The sequence below is a fragment of the Heliconius melpomene genome, chromosome 5, assembly GCF_056956725.1.
Source record: "Heliconius melpomene rosina isolate 202511_hmr_F chromosome 5, ASM5695672v1, whole genome shotgun sequence".
NCBI classification, from domain to species: domain Eukaryota; kingdom Metazoa; phylum Arthropoda; class Insecta; order Lepidoptera; family Nymphalidae; genus Heliconius; species Heliconius melpomene.
The window spans coordinates 1,337,891-1,363,675 of NC_140393.1; the positions used below are offsets into that span (position 1 = coordinate 1,337,891).

Sequence of the window (25,785 nt, forward strand, 5' to 3'; positions counted from 1 at the left end):
GGTTAAAATTCAAGGTGCTCTCGCGTGTTAGTTACTGACACCATATTATTAAAAACAATTATGATTGTATGATGCACCTAAACACCATGTATAAATATATACATGGATGGAGGAATATGGGGTGAAGTCGGGCCGTTCGCACTTCCCATCCCTCAAAAAGGCTTGTGCCCACCCTCGAAATATTACTTACAATTGACCTGAAAAGTCGAGAAAAACCTTTATACAAACTAATTTGTTTTGCTAAAGTCCCTCTGGAGAAAATCTTTAGAAACACCCATGAATACATATTATGTACTAGTGGACCCGGACGCGGCTACGCCTGCTTGAACTATAAGAATATTTTCGCGTCGGTCATACTCATACTATACCGCCCGAAGGCTAGATCATTTCGAATCAATGACATCTCCTTAATTATTTATTAGAATGTTATACAGTAGACTATAATTTCAATCTAGATAAAATGCTAAAAGTGACTATTATATTTATTTTCATAAGGATGAATATCAAAATGACGCGGTAACGAACGCGGTCGCGTAGCGACGCGACGGTTGTTATTAACATGGCAGAATAAATTGCATGTCAAATTAGAAAGTACTTTAAAATATATTAGTTTATATGTGTAATGTAATGTTATAGCCTATAGCACTTCTGAAGAATGCAGCTTTCATACAAAACAAAAACAAAGTAAATCGGACCAGTAGATCCAGATATCTTAGCGTTCAAACAAACAAACAAACAAACTCTTCCGCTTTATTATATTAGTACTAGCGGACCCGGACGCGGCTACGCCTGCTTGAAATATAAGAATATAATTTCTATAGAAATATAATTTCAATCTAGTTGAAATGCTAAAAGTGACTATTATATTTATTTTCATAAGGATGAATATCAAAATGACGCGGTGACAAACGCGGTCGCGTAGCGACACGACGGTTGTTATTAACATGGCAGAATAAATTGCATGTGAAATTAGAAAGTATTTTAATTTATTAGTATATATGTGTAATGTAATATTATATAGCCTATAGCACTTCTGAAGAATGCAGCTTTCATACAAAACAAAAACAAAGTAAATCGATCCAGTAGATCCAGAGATCTTAGCGTTCAAACAAACAAACAAACAAACAAACAAACAAACTCTTCCGCTTTATTATATTAAGTATAGATAGATATGTGTCTGGGTAGACAAAAATAATCTAGTAACAAGACATTCCGTTTTTCACTTACCACCTAATTTCGAAACATTGTGTGTTGAGCGGTAGAACTTAACGCACCGCAATCTAATGAAAATAATTCATTCCCTCGAGTGAGAATCGAACTCACAACTATCGGGCTAATCAGAAGCAGTGCCACTTTACTGTGGCGTCACTGCTACCTACTACTACTACATTTTTTAGTTGAGTATAAATTTTTGAAAAATATCACATCATCTTGAGGACCATAAAAAGATAAACATCTGAGTTAGTATGTTAAAGACTGCATAAAAGGTCAGTGAGGTAAGTATATTAATTTGATATTCTAGTTGCGATTCAGTAGTCACGTAAAACAGTTTGAAGATATAATACATCACGCTTTCTAGAGTAACGTACATACATACTATGTACCCACTGCAGTGTTAAGTGTTAAGTAAATATTTTTCTACACAAATACCTTCCATATTGTACAATAACTTATTATAATTTATACATATCTACAAGTTACTTATGTATTTATTTTTATAAATATAATAAAATAGTTTTTTTTTGGGATTCCGTATCTGAAAAGGAAAAAACAGAGCCCTTATATAAGATCAGTTCAGTGTCCGTCTGTTAAGACCATTTATGTCGAGATCACATAAAGATAGCAAATTGAAATTAATATCAAATATTTACATTATTATTATATTATTTATTTATTTATAGTATATTATTTATATATTTATATTATTTATAGTTTACGGTCTCTTGGAACAGACAAAATCAAGTTTTTAAATCTAAGCAATTAAAAGCATTTCCAAATTCCTGAAATTTGTACGGAGCCCTTGATAGACGAGTCCGACTCGCACGTGACCGGTTTTTTATTGATGCAGTGCAGCGACTAAGTTTATTTGCTCGCTCAAAAACTTAGACGGATAGGGTTATTTATTAAGTAGTTCGCCAACTCTACTTGTACTTATAAATTCAAAGACTGCGTCCCATCGTCTATCAGTTGCAAGGTCCTATGAAATGACATTGTAGGTACCTATGTCATTAATTTTGATTCTTGAAATTTATTTTTAATAGTTAGGATTCCTTTGGTTTTTACAATGAAGATTAAATTTTAAAAAAAGTACTGAGTATAAATGTGTTTTGTGTAGTTAGTGTTTCATATATCCTATATAGAATTATTTTTTGGAATTTAAACATTTAATTTAAACAAGGAGCTACAAAGAAAAATGCCTATAATTTTTTTTAGATTCGAATTGTATTCCGCATATAGCAAGTTAGGCAGAGGGTATCTGGGAACCTAGTGTTCAGATACTACCTTTCCTTTAAGACATTTGTATTCCCAATTTTTCATTGAATTCTCGAGGCATTCCTCTCGTGTTCAGTGGCGGGACTCAACGCCGCTCTTCGATCCGAGGAAAAGGACCAGAGCAAGGAAAATTTTAAAATCTTAATTTTCTCGTGTGGATACGATGAAAAATGAAACCTGCACCACGACTGGTTTCTATACAATATTTGTAATTCATAATATACAAATAATTAATTTTATTTTGCACGAGTCGATTGTGACGAAAATGCAAGGTCCTATGAAATGACATTGTAGGTACCTATGTCATTAATTTTGATTCTTGAAATTTATTTTTAATAGTTAGGATTAAGATTTCTTTGCTTTTTACAATGTAGATTAAATTAGAAAAAAAAGTACTGAAAATAAATGTGTTTTGTGTAGTTAGTGTTTCATATATCCTATATAGAATTATTTTTTGGAATTTAAACATTAAGGAGGAGGAGAAAAATGCCTATAATTTTTTTTAGATTCGAACTGTATTCCGCATAACAAGTTAGGCAGAGGATATCTGGGAACCTAGTGTTCAGACACTACCTTTTCTTTAAGACATTTGTATTCCCAATTTTTCATCGAATTCTCGAGGCATACCTCTCGTGTTCAGTGGCGGAACTCAACGCCGCTCTTCGATCCGAGGAAAAGGACCAGAGCAAGGAAAATTTTAAAATCTTAATTTTCTCGTGTGGATACGATGAAAAATGAAACCTGCACCACGACTGGTTTCTATACAATATTTGTAATTCATAATATACAAATAATTAATTTTATTTTGCACGAGTCGATTGTGACGAATAAGTAGCACATTTTTGCTAACAAAACAATATTAGCATATTGTTCAAAATAACATTTAAGTTTTCTATTGTAGGTAAATTATGTTTTTGTGAGTCTGAATTTTTTATGTAGGTAATTTTATATTTGTCAAGTCAATTTCAATTAATAATAAACTCTTATATTAGCAAGTTAGCAACATATTGTTTTTATATGAAATCGATTCCAATGTGGTCTTGGCTTTGGATATTTCTGCTTTATAGTTTTTACAATAATTACATCATTCACAGCCTAATAACGAATAAAATATACCTTTAAATATTACCATATTCAGAAATGTTATTAGTATATTAAGTATTTCAACAACACGTAATCTCAAGAGCACGTTCAAGTTATCAAGCTGAAATAAATATCAAATATTCAGGTCTAAGATCGCTTGGAATGCAGTAAATATCAAGCTACTAAGCCTGAAGCCACCACAATGACATGATACATGCATTTATGCATAGTTTTTGCTGCATTTTGTACGAAATTCGCTGTGTAATCAAAACCCATAGTGTACTTTCCATGGGCTTTATGATATTTGGCACAAACTGCGGACTTATCAAAAGTTATCAACCCATCAGATTACACCCCAGAATAATCTAGTCCCACCTTAGAAATTTTCAGTTCCGGAGTTTTGGGATTTTGGGAATGTCCTCTCAATGCTACACTCCCTAAAAATAATTTTAACTTTCTATGCTGCATTATTACGGCTAAGCCATGCACGTTGTGCATGTGGTGTGACTTCTTGAATTGTATATCTGATATCTGTAGGTTTTTCACCCCGAATTAACAATTTCATGCATCAAATTCATTACACATCAAATTCGCAATTATAAATCTCAAATTCGTGCTTTTCAACTTTAAATTCGCATTTTACCTACATCTCGAATTACATATCGAATTTATTCAAATTATTTTTTTATTTTATTTAACATTTAAATATTCAAGCAAAGTGTGACAAAGAAGAATTTAAACACTATAGGTTCTCTTCTCTCTTCTCTCTGTTTTACCCTATTGATTGAAGTTGTGTAAGAACGTTTTTAATTGAATTTGAAAACAAGTCATTCCGTTTTGAGTCATTCATCAATATCTTATGAAACACGATGAAATGAGGTAGATAGCTAGATATTACATTTTTAAATAGGTATAGTACAGCCAACAAGTAATGGCCGTCCTGAAGTTAGTTGTACATGGCTGCAGAGCGGCAGATTTGATTATATTTTTTTTTATATCCTTTAAAATATTTTTTCCGAGTGATCAATGTGCATAAGTTCAGAAAACTTAACTCCATGGCGGCCACGACTTGTTGACCGTACTATAAGTGTAACTATTATAGCGTAAATCGGAACTGCACTCGCAATCTTCGACCTTGTTTGACATTGTGTTGACAGGAGCGACTAGCACTAGCACTAGTGGCTGGTGTATTTTTGTCACGTATTTTATTTGACCTTTTGAACTGAGATATCAAGTATATAATTACGAAAATACGAACACTCCTCCCAGATATCTCGTACAAACTACTAGAATATTCTGCCATTCATAAAAACATGTCGAATGTGGTTGTAGTTAATACAAACCCTTACGAGGGGCAAAAGCCGGGTACCAGTGGTTTACGTAAAAAAGTTAAAGTTTTCCTTCAAGATAACTACACAGAAAACTTTATTCAAAGTATTTTGGATGCTAATAAAGATGCTATTGTGGGTTCGACTCTCGTCGTCGGAGGTGATGGCAGATACTTGGTCAAAGAAGTTGTGGACAAGATAATAAAAATATCAGCTGGAAATGGGGTAAATAAACAATAATTAATTAGCTTTAAAAAAAATTAAGTTATTGCGTGCTTTGGCGACTACATAATATATTTTATGTATATTTTTTGCCTTCTAATAAAGAATATTAATAATAAATATTAATGTATCTACTAATAAATATTCATACTTAATTTAAATATTATAATTTTCTCATTATTGTTATTTAACAATATCTAAAAATTTATATTTTTTGCTTTTAAAACATATAAGTATTTTGATTATTATTTTAATAATTTAATTATTATTCTATAGGTGGCAAAGCTTTTAGTGGGTCAGAATGGGATTCTTTCAACACCTGCAGTGTCACATATTATTAGAAAATATCAGACTCTAGGTAATTTTTTTAGTATAAAATGAAATGTAGATGACGTCATTGCAGTAAAGAAAAATTAAGTAGATTGTTATTTTCTTGTCACTACAATATATAAATCATATTTAATGTTTATTAATACAAAATGGATAACGAAAATTAGATAAGCTAATACTTCAAGTATTTTTGTTGATGTATAGTAGTAATGTTAAACACCTATATATTGTGTCATGTGACACAGATTTGACAATAGGAACAAAGTTGAACGAAACGAAAACGAAACGAAACACCATATATCGAGAAATCAATCAATCAAAGTTGACAGTAATAGCTAGTATAAATCATATAATCACAAAATAACTTTTATAATACAGGTGGGATCATACTCACAGCGTCGCATAACCCCGGAGGTATCAACAATGACTTTGGTATGAAGTTTAACTGCAGTAATGGTGGCCCCGCGCCTGATGCCATTACTAATGAAATCTACACAATGTCTACTGTTATCAAACAATACAAGATTGTGCCTGACATCAAGTGTGATATTGACAAGATTGGCATTTTTAAATTTAAGGTGGATTTTAATTGTATTTTTATTTATTTAAAACCTTACAGTTGCAAATATGATGGTTGTGGATTCTGGTAACAAGACAATGAAATGTTGAATTCCACCACTCACACTCAATGTCTTGAAGTTTAGAGGCAAAGTAAGGAACAAAGTGTTACACTTCAATTCCCTTATCAACACTAGATTCACTATCCTCAATTTACTGCAACTTTAACTTTTATTTTACTTTTTACTATTTTTTATATATTATAGTTATATGTACAATTTTTTTACTTATTGAAACTTTATTATATAACATGCATCTCATATTTTTTATTACACAAACAACATTAACAGAAAATATTTAAAAAATTACAGGTAGAAGACCATGATTTTATGGTGGAGGTAATAGACTCTGTAAAAGACTATGTGGATTATATGAAAGATATATTTGACTTTCCCAAAATCAAGTCTCTTTTGCAAGGATCTGAACAAAACAAGCCTTTCAAAGTTCTCATTGATTCAATGAATGGAGGTAAATATATGTTATCTAAATTTTCAACTGATTATTGATATGTAAATGTTTTAATTACTGATTGTTTATCACAACTTTAAAATGATAAATCATCATAAAATAATTAATATCTTGTTAATTTTAAAATTATAACAAGATAGATTTTAAAATGCAAATATATATATTTCATTCTAAGTTTGCCACAACCAACATTTTAAGTAACTACATACGGTATAAACAATACTAACAAGAAAAAGCTTATTGCGCTGTTGAGGAATGGGTAAAGGATAAAAATGTATGGAATTAATATCTACTGAATCTCATGCAGTATAGCTGAGAGTCTGTATAATAATTGAATTGTGTCATTAATATTTATGAGGCCGTGTGCCTAGGAGTGCTAGGACTAGCACATTGTCACAAGTAAGCAAAATGTCTTTAGACAAGGTTGACGAAAAAGGTTATAAGTTCCACTCTCATTCAAGGAAATGAAATATTCATAAAAGGAAGATACAATAAAATTTATTAAATAAAATTACAGTGACAGGCCCGTATGTGAAGCGTATTTTTATAGATGAACTCGGAGCAACCAAAGACAATGTGAGACGGATTATTCCCCTCGAGGACTTTGGGGGAGCTCATCCGGACCCCAACCTGACCTATGCCGCTGATCTGGTCAATGCTGTCAAAAATGGAGACTATGATTTTGGAGCTGCTTTTGATGGAGATGGTAAAGCGATACAATTGTTTTATGTATTTGTTATTTAATTTATTTTTTATATTTAAATTATTTATCTCCAGTTCAGGAAAATAAAATGCGGCATCGTGTTCCGCCACTTGACACGCCATAGAGAATCAGTGTGTTTCGGAACAGGAACTTGATTACAGAACTGTAATGTTTCGCAGGCGACCGCAACATGATAATCGGGCACCGTGCGTTCTTCGTGACCCCATCAGATTCGCTGGCGGTGTTGGCGCGCCACCTGCACCTGTTACCCTACTTCCGGCGCCGCGGCGTGCAGGGCTTCGCTCGCTCCATGCCCACTGCCGCCGCCGTCGACCGCGTTGCCAAGGAGCTAGGCAAGGAGTGCTTCCAGGTGCCCACCGGTGAGAGTTATTTTGAGGGTTGTGAGATTTGTTGGTTTGTTGCTCTTGAGTGTTGTGATTTTTTATTACTCTCTGCATTAAAACTTTGTCAGTTCATTATTCCACCTATAATGAGCCGAAGTAATGAGGCCTCTGTAATATTATTACTATGGGCACTACAAAGTCTCTATCATTTAACTGCTCTATGCACTATGAAGCCTCTGTAAATTCATTACTCTAACTTACTCATTATTCTGCAGATTATAACATCTATAATTATTAAACTATCCTGTAGACTATACATTTTCTGTTGTATCATTATCATTATTATTACTCTATGTACAATAGAATCTCTGCTCATAGGTATTCTGTGCAATGTGTAGCCTCTTTTATTTAATTAATCTGTGTGCAAAGACAGACATTTGTCTGTGTGTACAGTCATTGTCATTGTTGAGGGTAATTATTCTATGTGGCAGGGTTTCTTTCAGAAAACTTCTGGCCTTACTATGGTGTCTCTGTCATTTAACTAATCTGTACAGTATGGAGTTTAATCGACTTATTATTCCACCCACTTAGAATACCCTTAGAAAACTCTCTCAAACTGCTCAGCCTTTGCTTAAGATTTTATTTTGCCACTTACCACTCTTCCACTCCCTCAGGTTGGAAGTATTTCGGCAATCTGATGGACGCCGGGAGACTATCTCTCTGCGGGGAGGAAAGTTTCGGCACCGGTTCTGACCACGTGCGTGAGAAGGACGGTGTGTGGGCGGCGTTGGCCTGGCTCAGCGTACTGGCGGAGAGACGCCAGGGTGTTAGTGAGATACTGCAGGACCATTGGAAACAGTATGGCAGGAATTACTTTACTAGGTGAGTTGGTTACTCACTGGTTGGTTGGTCAAGCGAGTATGGCGCTCTGGTGATAAAAATCTTTATTTATACAAAACAGTCCATTTTACTGGTACATAGACTACTTTAATTTTTGAAATATATGTTCATGCTATTAACAAAAGAAACTTATTAAAACAAATATTTTATGGTAATATTATTTTAGATACGATTACGAGGAGTGCCCCAGTGACCCCTGCAATGAGATGATGCAGGAATTGGAGAAGAAGATGACGTCACCAGGCTTCGTGGGATCTAAGTACTCGTCAGGAGGCAAGACATACACCGTGGCACTTGCTGACAACTTCTCATACATGGACCCTGTTGACCGCAGTGTTGCTATGAAACAGGTTTATTTTTTCTTTCTTGTATTTCATTTATTATTATAAAAAAACTGAAAAAAATATAGTCTGTTACTGTATACCTTTATAACATTGTCCAAAATGTGTATACGGTTTACTAAATGCACACGTAAGACTACAATTCTTAAGATTTTACCTTTATAACCAACTACAAAAAAGGAAGGCTGGAAAGGATTTATATAACACTTTATTTGCACTTTATACAGGGTCTTCGAATAGTTTTCGAAGACGGTTCTCGTGTAGTGGTTCGTCTCAGCGGCACCGGCAGCTCCGGCGCTACTGTCCGGTATCTTATTACTATTTTTATGATTTGCCAGACAAAAACAATATATATCTAATATAAAAAAAAGTTTCTATGGCCATATTTTTATGTAAAACTAGATAGCTTTTTTGCCTGCTTTAGCAAAACTGAAGCATAACTATGTAATTATTTGTATAATATGGTATTTAAATATGCGATACGATACTTGCTTCCTCATAAACGATTTTTTTGGATTTACACTGCTATCTAAAATTTACAAAATTTTCTTATTTAATTTAAATAAATATCTATTAAGAAAAAAACACCTTTTTTACTTTATAATTTTATCCACAGACTATACATAGACTCGTACGAGGAGAAGGAAGTACTCGGCGACGCGCAACAAATGCTGAAACCTCTTATCGACGTCGCGTTAGAAATATCACAGTTACAGAGATACACCGGCAGGGACGCACCCACTGTCATCACATAAATAGAAACAAGTCATAAATAAAGGCGAAAATTTATAATTATCTTTTATAAAGAACTGTCAATTTTGCTGTCAAAAAACAGATACAAAAAGTTGGTATCGTCTATTTTTCCATCGAAATAAAAATGTATGATAAAACTATTTTCAAAATAATCAATTGTCATTTCAATTTTATTAATGTATGCATTATTTTTTATGGATTAATTTTGTTTTTATTAGCGGCAGCAATAATAAATATAGTTTTAGTTATTATAAGGGGGATTTCACATGTTTTTTTTATTACACATGATCATGTTTGTGTATATGTAATTAACTATTATTTATATTAATACATCTGTTTTTACATACTTATTTTGTATATATTCACAATTTTATATTTAAGGTAATTTTTTGATGGAAATTATTACAATTATTTGATATTTATTAAGAACAGTTCCTGTTATATTGTGATTAATAACTTATATAATATTACTAAACTAAAATATTTGTATAAAAGAAAAGCTATTATTGTTAAAAATATTTTAAAAAAAGACGTTTTTAAATACATAGACGGATATTTACACATTTTTTATATTGTTGATTTTTTGTAGAGGAAAATGGTTAAATAAAATAGAAATATGTAAAAATTACGTAATTTTATTTATGTATATTCAAACACTAATATTACACCTAAGGCCTGTCACGGCACAGGGGCACAGAGTGTGACTGTAAAACAGACTGGTAGTGGGTTCGAGATGAAATATTTATTTACGTTTATATTTCAATTTCTTCGCTCTGGTGTTGAGGCAAATTTCATTTCAAATTAATTTGAAGGCGATTCATTTGAATGCTAACATACTTCGAATCCAGAAAAACAAACGATAATTGATAAATAGTAATATAATGTAACATTACTTATAGTTATTTTAATGAAGAAAAGTTATGTGGGATTTTTTAACAATTTTTAACATGTATGCCATTGTTTTTAATACAAAAAAAATTAATATGTTAACTTTTTTTTTACATTCTATAGTGGAATATTATGAAATAAAATACCTTTATTATCAAAATAGTGAAATTTTTATTGACTAGATTGTTTTGTTTTGTATTAACTTAATAATAATGTGCCATATAAAACACTTGCCGAATTGTCAGAAAGTTTCTACAAGACGACGCCGACTTAAATTAATATAACAGTTACAATACCAAAACTTTACCAAAGTTTTGAGAAAGGAAAAGAAATAATAATAATAATTAATTAAATTTTATAGTTGTTAGTACTAGGAGTTACCGTGTGATAACAATATCGATAGGAGTAATACATATTTTATTCATACGTTACTAGCGATGTCCTAAAATCATAATTATAGCTTGATATAATTATCTTTTCTAATATCTCTAATTTTATAACTATATACTTAAATGCTTACAATACATTCAATTATGTTTATACTTTATGAGCATTTCCACAAGCTTCTAACATTTAAAGATAAGTTACTTATTTACTTTTCGTCTTTTTCTCATTTACGTTTAAGGGGGTTTAATTGTTATTTATAAGCAGAATCTATTTTAAATCTTTGTGTAGAAAAATGTTATAAATATAAAAATTCCTCTGTGAGATTTGAGAATGAAATTCGAACCCTAAGTCATCTTATTGCACGCATCCTTCAGGATGTGAAGACAACATGGTCAGAATTCATACTGTACACGCGATTGGTTGTGTGTTCGATCCCCACTCGAGGGAATGAAATATTTATATTATCATTTCTACGCTCTGGTAGTTGAGTGAATGAGAGACTGTTTTTTTCTATAAATATGCACATTTTGACACACAAGTATTCTCTTATAAGCCCGCTTTCCACTGCGAGCGGAGCGGACCCATTAAGGACTACGATGAACTCGCAAGAGTAAACTGCATATGTACTTGTATTTTCACCAATAAATAGTCTTTCTGAATAGTAGTAAATCTGAATGTAATTATAATTTAAAATTATTTCTTTCTTTTTTTACTCATAAATTAAAGTATTTAAGTTCTAGATTTATATACAAAGCAAAATTTCTTTGGCAGTAAAGAACAAAGTAAAAACAAGTCAGGTGATAAAAAACTGCATAATCAAGTTAGCAGATCCAAATATAATAATGGAAGAGTAAAAGATTCCTTTCCAGACAGTCAACTTGCTGCGTAATTGTAGAGAACGCATTTGTAGAAGAGATGGCAGCGCGAATTCATGGACGAGACCGCTTACTGCTCCGGTGTACCTGGAAACATTAAGTTGATGGTAATTTTAATGTATAAGAGCATTCGTATATTAATCTAAATATTATTAGGTTTTTTTTTATGGAAAAGGCAAACGAGCGTGATGGTAAGTGATCACCGCCGCCCAAGACCCCGGGCAACACCAGAGGGGCTACAGATGCGTTGCCGGCCTTTACGTTTAGTGATTTACTTTTTGGTGTTTGAATAAAATTGATTTTAGTACTTTGTACTTCATGAAGAAACAATGGGGTGTTACTTTATATTTTGTAAAGATTTTAAATTAATTTATTTGTGGGTATGTTTTTACCCTGAACTTGTGTTTAATAAAAGTAATTATAAATACGAGTGGTTCAGTGGGATAACTCATGATTGTGAACACGATAGTCGTGGGTTTGATCAGAACTTGGAGGAATTATTATATTTTAGATATTTTCATTTATCTATTTAATGCGATGTTATAGAATACGCAACGTTAAGCTCTGCCACTCAACATACAACCACGAGGTAGTAGGTGGTGATAGATACTACAGTCCTTCTACCCACCACTATTTGATAAAATAAAAAGAAAGTATAAGCTTGCAGACCACTTTTTACCTAACAATAGTGCCAACATCAGGATACAAACATGCGACCGCCACACACAAGGCCACCACTCCCACGGACAGTAGCAGCTGTATGGAGGGCGCGGCGGCGCGAGGGTGCAGCGCCACGGCCTCCGCGCGCAGCAAGAACACTAGCATTGGGTATACTGTTACTACCTGATGATAATATAAATATGATTGATTGATTGATTTTTTAATTTATTGATTTTAGGCGTTCCAGTCGAGCACTACTTATAGATATTATACTAATTATGACAGCAGGTGCACTTAGATTTAAAAACTATGCATTACATTTTTTTATATAAGTTTTCAGCCCTAAAATATACAAATAAACGATTATCCGAATTAACAACTGGATCAAGCTAGAAATAAATACGTGTGATATACACACATAACAAGATTCTAAAAAAACCAGACTCTTGAGTCAAGACACTCCGTTACTGACGCACCGCCAAATTTTCGTGTTCAGTGGTGAAACTCTTGTTGCCAAGGCGAGGAAATTTCCCAAAATGAGAAATATAATATTAACTTAATTTAAATCAATAAATATTTTTTTACGATTCACTTATTAGTTTTATTTATTTAACCGCAACATAACGGCTAAAGGGATTTAGATAAGATTTGACAAAATTCCGTTAATCTCATTTGATTGAACGATTCTAACGAACACCCACACATGATGCAAGAAGTGATTTTATTAGAGATAAACTTTATTTTGCACATAGTAACTGTTATCTATTGCTTTCTATATTATTAATGTGTTTGAGCCTTTTTTTTATTTATGAGGTCAAAGAAATTTGTTTATTATTACTTATCTTAGTACATATATGATAGCCATATTTTTCATAAAGCAAGATAGATACTTATAAAGTAAATATTAATGTCTTAAAAATTTATGATCTTATTGGGGATTAAGTAATCAATTTGTATTAAGATAATATTATTAAGCGTTTTAATAGCACTACCAGATTTTTTAGAAACTTTTTATTTATGTATATCATAAGTATTTATTTCTAGCCAAGTGTCAAGCACTAGGTTCCCTCTGATTACCCTTCTAAACACATTACATAGCGGGAAGAGATAGAAACAGTACAGCGCAGAATAAAAATTGATTATATCTCATACCTGGAATAACAACAGTATTCTCGCGATTGCCGTCATCACGTCGTGCATTTCAAAATTATTTAGCATATTCTGTAATTAAGACATAAAATTAACATTATTAAATGTTTAAGAGTATTTTAAATTTAAAAGATACTAAAAAATTCAAAGCTCATCATATTAAAGTTCATCATACATACATCTTCAATACAGGATTTGGCAAGTGGAAAGCACACGTAGAAGACAGCACCGACCAGCGCGTATGTTACTGCCACTAGCATAAATGCTATAGTTAAATCTCTTCCCTGGAAAATGCAAGACGACTTCAAGTACTATTTTATACATAATGATAATTATCTTAAACATAATTTATTTATTTATCTTAAGCAGAGCAGTCGATGGTCATGGATTCGCCCCCTATCCTAGGCTAATGATAATGATTGAATGATAAATAATCGCTTCTTATTGCCTACTCTACTACCTATTATACTTATACAGGATTTTCTTTATTTCTTTCTTTTTTGTGTAATTATTAATTATCTATAGGTACTATCACTGAAAATTTGTAATGCAAAGGCACAAGTGTATGAAGTGCAAGGCCTTCAGAATACGGCGGAAAATAGGAAATGGAATTTCTAACACTAGGTGCCCTCTGCCGTTTAGGATACTGCGTGAATCTATTGAATATTAACAATAATAATAACAATTACATTATTCTCCTGTTTCGCATTATTACTCATAATAGTTATAATAATATTATGTATGTAGAAGGACAGAGCCAGCATGCCGCTGAGCACGGCGACGCTGGCCCCGCCGCGCCCCGACATGGACTGCGATATGTTGATGCCCCACATCCAGCCCTTCACCACCACGAAGATTAATAGATAGAATACTGATAAAGTACCTGGAATCGAGAGTTTTTAAGTAAATATATTATGTTGGTATAGTAGTTGACGAGCAGTGACTACTTTAAAGTTAGGTTCTCTGTGCATTGCACGCTGCTCTGCAAACCGTCGTGAGTCGGCTGATGGGTTGTAAGTTAGATTGCCACTCGAAATAATTATTTATCATTATTTTCTCATTCCGTTGAGAAGACAAAACGCGACGCTGAGCTCCGCCACTCAACACAGAATGTCTCAAAATTTTTTTTAAGGCACAGCTCTGCTACCTTATGTGAAATAAAAAATAAATGACAAAGAAAAAACTTTACCTAAAGAATTAAGTTTGGTGAAGAAGCTGATCTTCTTAAAAGTCAAGAGTGGAAATATGATGATGGCGACGTACATGGGCACGGTAAGGTGCAGACTCCAATACGGGGAGGGATCCTCCGCGGGATGAGATGTTCCGATGAAGAGATCATTTTTAGGGCAGAGTAGACTTGAGTTGTACACTGTCGTGTTTGTTGTGCGGATGTCTTTGAAAAGAAATATTTTTCAGTTTTTGAATTACTTTTGCCTTTTGTTGCTTATATTTAATCAATAAACCTTAATTACATATATTTTTCTATTCTTGTAGATGATAGTAATCTTGCTATTTTTTTATTTTATAAATCGAAAAAAAAAAAGTATCTATTAAGGTTTAAGCTTAAGGTTTATGTCAATTGTCAACATAGAACAACACAACTTTATAAGCTGAATAGTTTGTGTCAAAAATTTATAGACATTACTTTTAATTCAACTCACCCATAAAATAAATAACAGTATAATACAGGAAGTTAGTAATGAGCAGCCAGTACACGACGTTGGCGCCCACCAGCACGAGCAGGCTGAAGGCGTGCGCGGCGGCAGCGGCGCCGGGGCCCAGCAGCGTGCGGCATAGAGCTGGCACTTCGCAGGTCGAACTGCCTTTGAAATATATTATTCTGATAAAATTAAAATTGAAATGTTGGGGCTGGAGGTAGATGCGACGGTTGTAGATTCGATGCCTATTCGGACGAATGAATTATTTTCATTTCGAAGAGACAGCCACGAAGGCGAAGCTGCAGGAGGATCTGGTTTTTAAATATACTTAATAAAATTACTAAAATGATAACTAAAACAAACATCTATAGGCTATTCATTTGTGCTTGAAAGAAAATGTAAAGAAAAAAATAATAATAATTTCGTTACGCAAAAGCGCGGCGTTGAGTTCCGTCACTTATCAATCTAAGCCGTCACTAAGCTCCAAAATTAGGCAGAAAGTGGAGGGTGAAGTGTCTTAACACTATTCTTCTTCTGCCTTCTCTGCTACATGCGGAATAATACAGCGTGAATCTGAAAAAAAAAATAGTATGCTGAATTCCACAAACCATGATGAGCATTGACCCTCAGCAGGATATACGCGGTGTAGAGGCACAGCGCCGCCATGAATGCGAGGAGAAAGAGAGCAGTCGGCAGCCCTGCACGCTCCACTCCCCACGCCATAGTGAGGAGAGAGGACCCCATTATTGTATTCCAGATCGAAAATCTATAAAATAATTTTAAGCCTTAAAGTAACAAGATCTATATAAGTGTTGAATAATATTATTTTATAATATCACTTTATAATTGCAATTTCGTCTAAATGTACAAGTACCTATACAAATACTTAACCCCTCCGAATAGAATTAAGTAATTAGTATGACAATTATGGCAAATGATAACTTTTGTAATCATGTTTAGATAGCAAAGCTTTATAAAAATATTTACAAGAGATTTAAAAAAAAACATATATTTTAGTATAATTAAGATGTTACACGATAAGATTAATTAACTGCCTAGTTCTAGTTCACGGTAATTGTGGTGTGAAAGTAGGAATGTAAACGCGACAGGCAGTGGGTTCGATTCCCACTTGGGGAAATTAAATATTGAATATTTTCATTTCTTCGCTCTGGTATCGAAGTCGCGGCGTTGAGTTTCGCTACTCAACAAGCAAAGCCTGTAGAATTCAACGGAAAATGGGAAACGGAGTGTTTTAACACTAGGTTCCCTCTGTTTACCTTGCTGTATACAGCGGGACACAGCGTGTCGCTAAAGAAAAAAACTACCTAGTCATTTAAAGAGAATTCAAAGAGGCACGAGTTCATCTTGCAATATTCAGTTATAAATAAAAATTCTGGATGGAATGTTTAGGATTTCAAAACGAAATAGTTATTAATAATTACTAACATAGTGACAAGAGAGCTTTGTTTGTTCTTATCCGACTTGTTACTAAGTTCTTTCTGCATAGTCCTCTTGTAGGTCGCTATGATGTCGCTACCGGACAGCTCTGCTGGGCCCTGTACAGATATTTATTTATTTATTTTACCGTTCTACTTACTAATCTTAATAATATTAATGAGTTCCGCAACTCAACACACAATGCCTCGAAACAATTCGGCGGAAAGTGGGAACGGAGTGTCTAAACACTAGGCTTCCTCTGTCTACCCTGTTGAGAGCGGGACACAATGCAAAGCTGATTTAATATAATTTATTTTTTTATTAATAATATTGTACCTACTTCTACTAAAATCTATTCTGATGAAAGATCAGAAAGCTTTTATTTTAAAGCAGCAACAACATTTCGTCCGTACTGTACATATAAGGTCATCCAAACTTAAAGATTAGACTACCAGATAATAATGGTCGTCAAGTAATTTTATCAATTTCTGTAGTTAGCGGAATTTGTACTTAATTTGTAAACTAAAGTATGTAGATAGCACGAGAACAATACATTCGATATTAAATTTGTATTTTATTATCTTTGTTTATATTTAGAACGTGTAACGACTCCGATGACTACAATGATTGCTCGACCCCTTATCTCTTGTGATATTTTAATTCTTACTTCCTTATAGTAACTAATTGTAAGCATATTTGAGTTAATTTTTAATTTAATATTGTAATTTATTTACTTTACTTTAATATTATGTATATAGCTTCACGCTGAGGGAAGTATTAAGACATTGCGTTCCCCACTTTTAGCAGAATTTTCGAAATATTGTTTATTCACCTTTTTAATCTATTTAATAGAATTACATTTAATTAAGAAATAATTTTAATTTACAAATATAAAAATAAATATTACCAAGGTATCTGAACTTGTGCTGATAGATTTATATGTGTTGGTCAGGTTTGGAGCCATCAGCAAAGGATAGGTTTCTTTTTCTATACTGCCAAAACTTGTGCAACTCGCCCTAGTACTAGTAGAAGATAATTATTTAGGATAAGTAACTGTCCTTATACAAATATTAATCCTGGCTGATGAAAAAGTTGCTGAGTTTAGGCATAATCAGAACACACACTGGAATTTAGGGCCCTGTTCGAGAGAAATAACTAACTAAGTATGACGCCGAAAAAACGGTATAATTGTTTTTAACAGGCCCTTCTATATTAGTCTATATAAGTATTGTAAAAATATATTAGTTTTTTTAAAATATATCATGTCATTAATTCATAATTTTAACAGAATATGTATTTTTACTAAGAATATAATTTTTGAAAAAAAATTACTGGTATATGTGGTGTCCCTTGCCGTCTCCATACTCGCATTCTGAACAGTCTGAACAAGCGCTGTCAAACACACTGCAAAAGAAAAGTAAAATAATTATAATTTTTAACTACTTTACTAATAAAAGCAAATACAAAAAAAATGCATAATCAAAATTATTCTCAGTCAAATTAGATGATGACTACTATCATATATCTTACGATTTAACAGCAGTTTTATACGATAATATATTAAGATATTTAATAAGTCATTGAGTAAGAAAAGATAAGATAATTGTTGTAAATAAATAAAATAGTAACTCATTATTTCTTTAAAAAAGGCGCGTCATAGGAATATGTTGACACGTTGACGTTCGCATGTTGGTACACGTGACAGATAATAGAAATACTTAATATTTTTTTTAAAAAGTTATAAAATTTTGTTTTTATTTTTTTAATCATATTGAACTATCTCCACACTGACGTGATTGTCTTGTTAACGTACAATGATGATAAAACAAAAAAATCTAAATAAATCAGCTTCACGTTGTACTCCGCTCACAGCAGGGTAGGCAGAGGGAACCTAGAGTTAAGACACTCCGTGCATCATTTTCCGCCGAATTCTGGAGGCATTGCGTGTTCAACGGCGGAACTCAAAGCTGCGCTTTGCCTCGACACCAGAGCAAAGAGATGGAAAATCTGAATTACAATATTAATTTAAAAATTATCTCAAATAACAATTGGTCTCAACATACATATAATTATACATAATATTGTAAAAATAAGTATATTTAAAAAAATATCGTCATTAGGTCATTGGTGAAGCAAATCTACAACGACCTAAGTCACCATATAACATTCTTAATTTAATTTCGGATCACTTTATAATAATAATAATAACACTAAGGTCGCATTTTCGAGGCATTGCGGGATAAATGGTTGTGCTTTTTGTCTTATTACCAGAACGAAGAAATGAAAATATTAATCAATAATAATGGATTCCCCCCGAATGGTAATCGAACCCCCAACCGTCACGTTTAAAATCACACGCTTGTGCTTGTGCCATTGTACAACGACGACCTCTAGTTACACTGACAAATGATGATGATAAATATATCGGTTCCGATATTAATACATTTATTTAAGTAAACAATTCTGTTGACATTATTGGAAATATTTCATCATTCATCGTAAATCAAATTATAATTTCAAAAATTCTATTAAACTTATCTTTTGTTAAAGGTTACAGTTTATTCTTTCAATATTTTTTTTTATTTTGTACAATTGTAAAATAATTATTTTTTGTAAATTTTCAGTATTTTTTTTTATATTTTTTCAGTAACATTTATATATTTTTTCAGTAATATTTTTCTGGACATATTCATAATATTATTTTTATTTCTAGCTATCTCTTGTAACACTCATTCTTCTTTCATAATCTGTTTGCTATTCTTTCATCATTTATATTCTCGACGTGCCCTACGACGTGCTCGAAGTGACTAATAGAGCACGTTATTCTTTACTCTCGTACCTGCCATTCTGTGTATCTCTTCATTGCTGTTTCGGCCTGACTGAGGGTAAACTGACTCCATATCCTACAAAAATATGTGGCATATTTTCCACAGTATACAGAAAACAAAGTTTCTCAAAAAAAGAAGATGAAAACTAAGTTTCTTACATTTATTCGCTTTCTTGTTTCTATTTAAATTTTGTAGCGAACGATTTCCCACATACATAATATGTTTCTAGGCGCGAGCTATACTCTTATGTTGTTTTTTATGAAAATATTTTCACAAAAGACAACATAAGAACTCCACTCTATGATAAAATGTTAAAAATTTTATAATAAAAAAGGTTGGTTAAATATGAAACTACTTATTCTAATATTAAAAAAAACCATTTATTCATAAATATAAATAAACTATATTTATATTTGCATCTTTGAATTAGATAAAAAAATATAATAAAGTAGGTATATTGAAATGTAAATTATAAATAATATGTTCTATAATTTATTAGTATTGAAATGTGTTCGAAGTTTTGCGTTTGGGTATTTTTACATGTAAACTATATCTATATACAGGTGGAAGAGGCAGCGCTACTTTAACTGAAACTGCATATAGGGTAAAATATTTCAATCTCAGAGCTAAAAAAATTAATCAAGGTACCTCAACAGTTTGGACGTAGGATTTTTTTTTCAATTCACGATTTTTATCCATACCTGTATTTCGTTGACGCACACATAAGTGTACGACGTTGCCGCTTTGACATGTAAGTGTGTGCGTGTCTATGTTATACATTACAAATGGCGTTTTATTTTAAAACGATAATTTTATTATTTATTTTGTTTGAAAAAATAACTTTTTCATTTTTGGGAATTATTTTTTTTCTGAATTATATTAGGCTTTTATAGAGTAGTTAAAACTGTGGTTTCATTTAAAGTGGTGCTGACAATTCCACCCTGTATATAAAATCAAAAGGTCACTCACTCATCACGAAATCTCAGAAACTACATCTGCTAGGAATTTGAAATTTTGCATAGGAGTTATTTATAGGACGTAGGTGCTCGCTAAGACGGGAATTTGCAATATTCGCCTTCTAAAGGGTTGTTAACCCCAAAGGTTGAATGTTTGTATGAAACTTCGTTACTACAAATGCTAGGAGTCTCAAATTTTGCATGGACGTCACTTATAGGACGTAATTACTCATGGAGACAGAAATTAATAATAACGTAGTTCACGCAGACGAAGCCGCGGGCGGGCCGCTAGTAATAAATAAAAATGAAAAGTTAAGAGAATAATAAGCCTTTTACGGTATTGGATATCTAATAAGTCTTAAAGGGGTGATAACTTACAGTTCTATCAGTTTTACCTACTTAATGAAAAAAAATCAGTCTAGTCTGTAGTCCATTGAAAAGATAATTGTGTCATATAAAATAAAAAGCAGCAACATCCATTTTTTTTTTTAATTAATTATAAATGTAGTCTGTTAGTGTAGTGTCAATTAAAAAAAATGGATGTTGCTACTTTTGTTTTTATATGACTCATATATTTGGAGTTGCTTTTTTTGGTGGACGCACTTTTTGTTTCCGGCCACCACATTGAAACAACGGATGCAAAGGGTATTCGAATAGTATCTAGCGACCTTACAGAAAATTTTATAAATCATTATTTGTATAGGCAATAGATAAATTACGGAAATTTTATTGAAACTATTTAAAAAAATCTTGATCAATGTCATAACTTATTTTCTGATCATTTTACAAAAAATGCTATATCAGAGCAATCTTATAGTGTTCTAAAACGAATTTCTAACTACCACTACAAATTTGTTTAATTTTATTTATTTATCTGGTTTTTACAACGGTCTGCAATTGATCAGGTTTCCGAATACTTTTTAGAATACTTTAAAAACCAAATATTAATTTTAAATTTAATTAAATTATTATTAGTTTTTTATTATATATTTTTATATTTATTTCCTCACAAGTTACAATAAAAAGTAAAAAAAAAAATAATAATAAAAAATAATAAAAAAAATAATAAAAATTAAAATTTATAAGGAAAATATCAAAAAAATATAAAAAATTGTTTTACTTATATATTAAAGATGTATTTATAAAACGAAATAGCACAAATTAATTCTAACTAGATTAAAATATTAGAAATGAATAGGTACTTACCCATAACTTTCGACAGATTTCACCGAACTAGCTGTTGATTCGTTTTCACTATTTTTAGTGGAATTTCTTTTAACCCTCATTGTATTAATTTTAGATATTTATGTATTAATTTACAACATTACGTTTAACACAAAAAATTAAAAAATAATGACAGTTACACAGAGTGCGTGGCTCCAGTTCGGGAGATAATGTGAACTCAGAGCCGAACCGTACATAAAATAATGAAGACTCGAGAGTAATTAACGAGTAACATTGATAAAAATATAAATAAGACATCTTAGACATCAACATATAAGTATTTACATAAGATTTACGAAACGTCATATTACTGGGCGATTGTCGATTCTTAGGTAAGTAAACGAGTTAACGATTTTAATCATTTTTGGACACATCAAAATTCGGTGAAAAGTAGAGAGCGGAGAGTCTATTGATGACTAGATGCCTATTAGGCAGGCTCCCTCTCCCTACGCTGCTACATACGAGAAACGGCGTGAAATTAAAAAAAAACAATTAGATTAGGTATATAAATAACATCATAAGAAGTTTTTCGCAAAAATAATGTTATAAATAAGTAAGTAATAATAGTACAGGTTTCCCGAAACACAGCTGTCAATATTTTTAAACTGGAGGTTAATGAAGAACGGAATGAACTAAGTCTGCTTAGTCTATCATGAATAGAGCAACAAAAAAATACAGTCGAATTGATAACCTCCTTCTTTTTGAAGTCGGTTAAAAAAATGAGAGATCTCTATTTAGACTGATAAACTCTAACCATAAGCTACTACTATCAACTGCTAAAGCATTTCTGTTATGGCCCACTGGAACTTGATTTTGTATTTTTTTTTTATGAATTCTGTATATACTCGTATACAGAATGTATAAGTACCTTCCCAGTTGCAACCCGACGTGATGTACCCGGACGAGGGGGTACCTTGCCAGCTGCAGCCTGACGTGACTGCCCATATTGGCGATCCTCTAGACTTTAGCCCGAAATCATCAACGAGATTGACGTAATGAGATTCAACTCCCGTGGTGCTATGTTACCCCGTAAACTGGACTTTAACCCAACGACTGCCCGATGCAAATCTTCAGAGGTTTGGTGAGTGCACATTCTAATCGGCTTCTTCACAAGCGGGTCTCACCGGTTAATATTTCAAGAAGCAATATACCACCAAACCCTTACAATGAGATTTTCGAGTCAAGATCGAACGTGCAAATTAAATAAAAGTTGATAAAACAATGAAAAATACAAATATTCATGAAGGCGTCGATTTAAAAAAAAAAGAATAATTTATTAGAATCTTGCGACACAACCTTTATCACAGTCTTTATCTTATGGATATATATAAATATATTAATACAAAAAAGGGCCATCACTATAAGTGAGATTGTTATATTTGATACCACTATTTAATAAATTAATTCTCAAATACCACATAATATCACACACAATTTTACTTACGCTATGTTCTGATCATCCCAGTCAAGGGATTGAATATTTTAATTTTCTGACTGTGGTCACAAAAAAGTATATGCATTTATATCTGGAACATCTAAGATGACGGAATAGTTATTATTAATGCACATCTGCAATACAGGTATCAAATAAAAGGGCTTGCCGAGAATAATTAGAAAAATAATGTGACATCTAGTGTGAGAAACATAGCGAACAGTAACTAAAAAGTAAAAAATAAATTAAAAACTTTTATTATCATATAAATTGTGTATAATGAATTTATGAATTGATAGTAAAAATTTAAAAGACAAATTTTATTTTCTCCTTTTTAGAGTGTTTAAATAAAAGCTTTTTTAAAAATGATTTTTGCTTTTAATTTTATTTTTTAACATAAAATAAGGTTTCCAACTTTAAAAAATAAAACAAAAATTAAGAAAACAAATTACAGCTTTATTTATAAATCCATTATGTATATTATACTAATATTATACATAATCTCTACAAGTTTACAGCAGATCTTTGTTGTCAGCACAGAAAAATAAAATTTGATAATTATTATTATTAATTATCTATAATTGCTATACACTTTATTGATTAATATATAAATACAGATATTAAGAATAAAAATACTATATTTTTGATATAAATTGTAATGAAAAATTTCCACTACAATTTAATGAAAAACAATACTATACAATATGTGTGGAAGATGAAACATCTTTGGCGTTACGCCTAATAAATAAATAATGAATGATTAATGTGCAATGAATGAAAGTGAAATAACCTACAAATAATTAAAAACGAAATTGGTAATATTATTTGGAAAAAAGACTGCCAAATTTCTAGTAAATACTTATATGTTTATGAAATTAATTAAAGAACAATGTCACTAAATTAGCAAACTAATAATTTATTAAAGTTCTAATTTTTCTTTTATACAAAAAACTATCATTGGATCACACATGAATGATTTCAGTGATTATGACTACAATAATTTTTCCATGGCAATTCTAACACTACTAAGTACTATTCATTTAATTTAGTCTAAAGATGATAATTAATAAAGTAATTAACATTCTGTCTTTTAAAGTTATCTGCATCATCTAAATGTTGAATCCCATCTTTCTCATACAAGCCTTGTGTTCTTCAATCAATGGTCCACAGTTTTCTTCTCCATTTTCAATAATGCTGTAAATGTGTAAAGAAAAAATATATATAGAGATCCATTATACAAGATTCAAAGTTGTTTTTACATGAGGCCTTTAATTTTTTTTTTATATTTTTTCTTTTAAAACATACATAGAATGACAAAGCGTAGTAATATATGCATAGCGATGCATGTTGTGCAGTATGATTTAATTATATAACCAAGGAATTCGCTGAAATTACGAAAATAACCTTACCATGCATCTCGGGCTCTTTTAGTTTCCGGACAGGCACAACAGGGTTTTAGTTTGGGCTTTTCAGCATTAGCCGGTACTGGGGCTTCTACTATTACATCTGCAGCTTTCGCACTCGCATTACCCATTTTTTAATAGTAAAATTGAGTATTCCAAAATATGATGCAATATAAATTAAAAACTGGTGCCGTTTTCGCGAAACTTGCCGTCAAATATTTATGTCACTATGTTATGTCATTTGACAATGACAGCTTCGAAATATATATGTTGCCATATCAATATACAGTAGGTAAAAAAAAGTATTTGCACACCCAAATTTTTTGATGTTACATCTACAAAACAACAGAATGCTTTTAGTTAATTATTGTATTTCATAGCTTAATCTATATATATTTCGAATTAGTTAATAAAATTTCTCAGAAAATAGAAATTAGAGAATGAGACGGTATAAACACATATTTTAAAGTCAAATAAGTATTTGCACACCAACCAGCTTGTACGTATTTTGTAAAAAAAATCAATAATAAATGAAAGAAAAGACACTTAATATTTTGTGTGCATTCCATTAGCATCAATGATGGCTTGCAATCTCCCTGGCATCGATTCCAATAATTTGGACGTTGTTTAAATCGAGATTTGAGCCCATTTCTCCACCAAAGCACCCTTCAAATCATTTTTATTTAAAAATTTCATTTTCCTCAAATTTTAATCCAGCAGATGCCATGAATTTTCAATTGGGTGGATGTCTGGCGTTTATGGCGGAGTTTTAAGCTGTCTACGGACATTGTACATCACCTATTCCTTAGGTTTTCATAGCTGTATGCTTAGGATCATTGTCCTACTGAAAGTAGTATGTCTCACTTACGCCTAATTTCGATGCGCTGCAAGACAAAATATCGCGGAACACTTTACCGTAATCTACTGCTTTCATTATTCCTTCGATAAGAGCCAAGTTTCCCACACCATTTGCTGTCACGCAGCCTCAAACCATCACAAGATCACCGCCGTGTTTGACTATACTATGCACATGTTTCGCCTGAAGTTCAGTATTTGGCTTGCGCCACACAAATGTTTCTCTGTCCGTTCCAAAAAGATAAAATTTGCTTGCGTCAGAAAAAAATAAAATTGTACCAAAATTCTAAAGGGGTATTTAAGTATTCTTTCGCGAAAGTTAGTCTTTTTGCTATATTGGCCTCACTTATGAAATAATTTTTTCTCGCTGTTCGGCTACGAAGACCACCATTACCCAGTACGTTTCTTACAATTTGGGCACAGGCAACCTTACCTGAACTTGACGCGATG

General features: G+C 32.0%; 3 protein-coding genes across 3 annotated transcripts; 1 reads left to right on the top strand and 2 right to left on the bottom strand.

Moving 5' to 3' along the window:
* Positions 1-4,713: 4,713 nt before the first annotated feature.
* Positions 4,714-10,208, top strand: Pgm1 (phosphoglucose mutase 1). Its single transcript, XM_085185584.1, has 10 exons — positions 4,714-5,129; positions 5,403-5,484; positions 5,835-6,034; positions 6,386-6,542; positions 7,060-7,248; positions 7,425-7,625; positions 8,264-8,471; positions 8,656-8,839; positions 9,058-9,137; positions 9,447-10,208. Exons 1-10 carry the CDS (start codon positions 4,890-4,892, stop codon positions 9,583-9,585), a joined length of 1,680 nt encoding a protein of 559 aa, XP_085041710.1. The 5' UTR covers positions 4,714-4,889; the 3' UTR covers positions 9,586-10,208.
* On the bottom strand, positions 10,203-21,864 carry LOC146538811 (sodium-coupled neutral amino acid transporter 9 homolog). Its single transcript, XM_085185587.1, has 12 exons — positions 21,628-21,864; positions 17,970-18,041; positions 17,545-17,659; positions 16,647-16,756; positions 15,809-15,966; positions 15,204-15,365; positions 14,732-14,935; positions 14,232-14,425; positions 13,722-13,826; positions 13,546-13,614; positions 12,413-12,576; positions 10,203-11,820 (listed from the first exon to the last, which is right to left on the bottom strand). The coding sequence occupies exons 1-12, from the start codon at positions 21,705-21,707 to the stop codon at positions 11,652-11,654; spliced, it is 1,602 nt and encodes a 533-aa protein (XP_085041713.1). The 5' UTR covers positions 21,708-21,864; the 3' UTR covers positions 10,203-11,651.
* Positions 21,865-23,512: 1,648 nt separating this feature from the next.
* Cox17 (Cytochrome c oxidase copper chaperone COX17) lies at positions 23,513-24,715 on the bottom strand. Its single transcript, XM_085185591.1, has 2 exons — positions 24,487-24,715; positions 23,513-24,271 (listed from the first exon to the last, which is right to left on the bottom strand). The coding sequence occupies exons 1-2, from the start codon at positions 24,609-24,611 to the stop codon at positions 24,187-24,189; spliced, it is 210 nt and encodes a 69-aa protein (XP_085041717.1). The 5' UTR covers positions 24,612-24,715; the 3' UTR covers positions 23,513-24,186.
* Positions 24,716-25,785: the final 1,070 nt, after the last annotated feature.